This window comes from Plasmopara halstedii (genome assembly GCF_900000015.1).
Source record: "Plasmopara halstedii genome assembly, contig: Scaffold_3060, whole genome shotgun sequence".
Taxonomy (NCBI): Eukaryota; Oomycota; class Peronosporomycetes; order Peronosporales; family Peronosporaceae; genus Plasmopara; species Plasmopara halstedii.
This window is the reverse complement of record NW_020189964.1, coordinates 204,903-205,645: the sequence shown is the minus strand read 5'-3', so window position 1 is coordinate 205,645 and position 743 is coordinate 204,903. Positions and strand designations below refer to the sequence as shown.

The following is a 743-nucleotide window of genomic DNA, read 5'->3' as shown; positions in this document are numbered from 1 at the left end:
TCTTCCCAATTGACAAATGCAGCTTGCGAAGAGATCGTTGAGAGATTAAATTGGATTTTCTCGGCATACTGACCGGTGTTAGACGTTGAATCTTGAATATATGTCCATTTCTTATCGCGGAAAAGCGTCTCAGCTGGAGCTGGTTCGACGGAGTGCTCAAAAGCAGAAATATCAGATGCAGACGACATAGTTTATGCGATTATATTGATGATGATTATATTATACTGATCAAAAAAATAAAGCACCATGAGCGAAAAAAGAATTATTGAATTGTCTAGAACGACGGATGACCAACTCATGAAACTCGCTAATTCGCTTGGAGTCAACGTAGATCAAATTGATTTCAAGCAGCATTTGAATCGCAACGCTGACTATGCAATTATCAACATGGGCAATCCTCAGATCGGTGGTACGCATTGGTTAGCAGTATCCAACAAGCATAAGGCTTACTTTGATCCCCTCGGCTTGCCAAGGCCACGTGTGATACCAAAAGATTACTCCTATCGCGAAGTTGAAATACAGAGTCCTCGATTTGGACACTGTGGGCAATATTGCGTTCTATGGCTTTACTATCTACAGCACAATCAATTAGATAAGTTCTTCAAGCTGTTCAACGATCAATCTCCTTGATATACACACAGCAATGGATGTTGAATATATTGATTAGCACGAGTCAGAACCCATTCGCATTGATGAGTACTACTACTCGTTACCAACTCCCAAACCGAAAGCAGAAGTCAAAG

General features: G+C 40.8%; 1 protein-coding gene across 1 annotated transcript; it reads left to right on the top strand.

Annotated features, from left to right (window-relative positions):
* Positions 1 to 246: 246 nt before the first annotated feature.
* PHALS_06557 (uncharacterized protein) lies at positions 247 to 484 on the top strand (the record flags this gene model as incomplete). Its single annotated transcript, XM_024719864.1, has 2 exons — positions 247 to 409; positions 474 to 484. The coding sequence occupies 2 exons, from the start codon at positions 247 to 249 to the stop codon at positions 482 to 484; spliced, it is 174 nt and encodes a 57-aa protein (XP_024585121.1).
* Between the last annotated feature and the right edge of the window lie 259 nt (positions 485 to 743).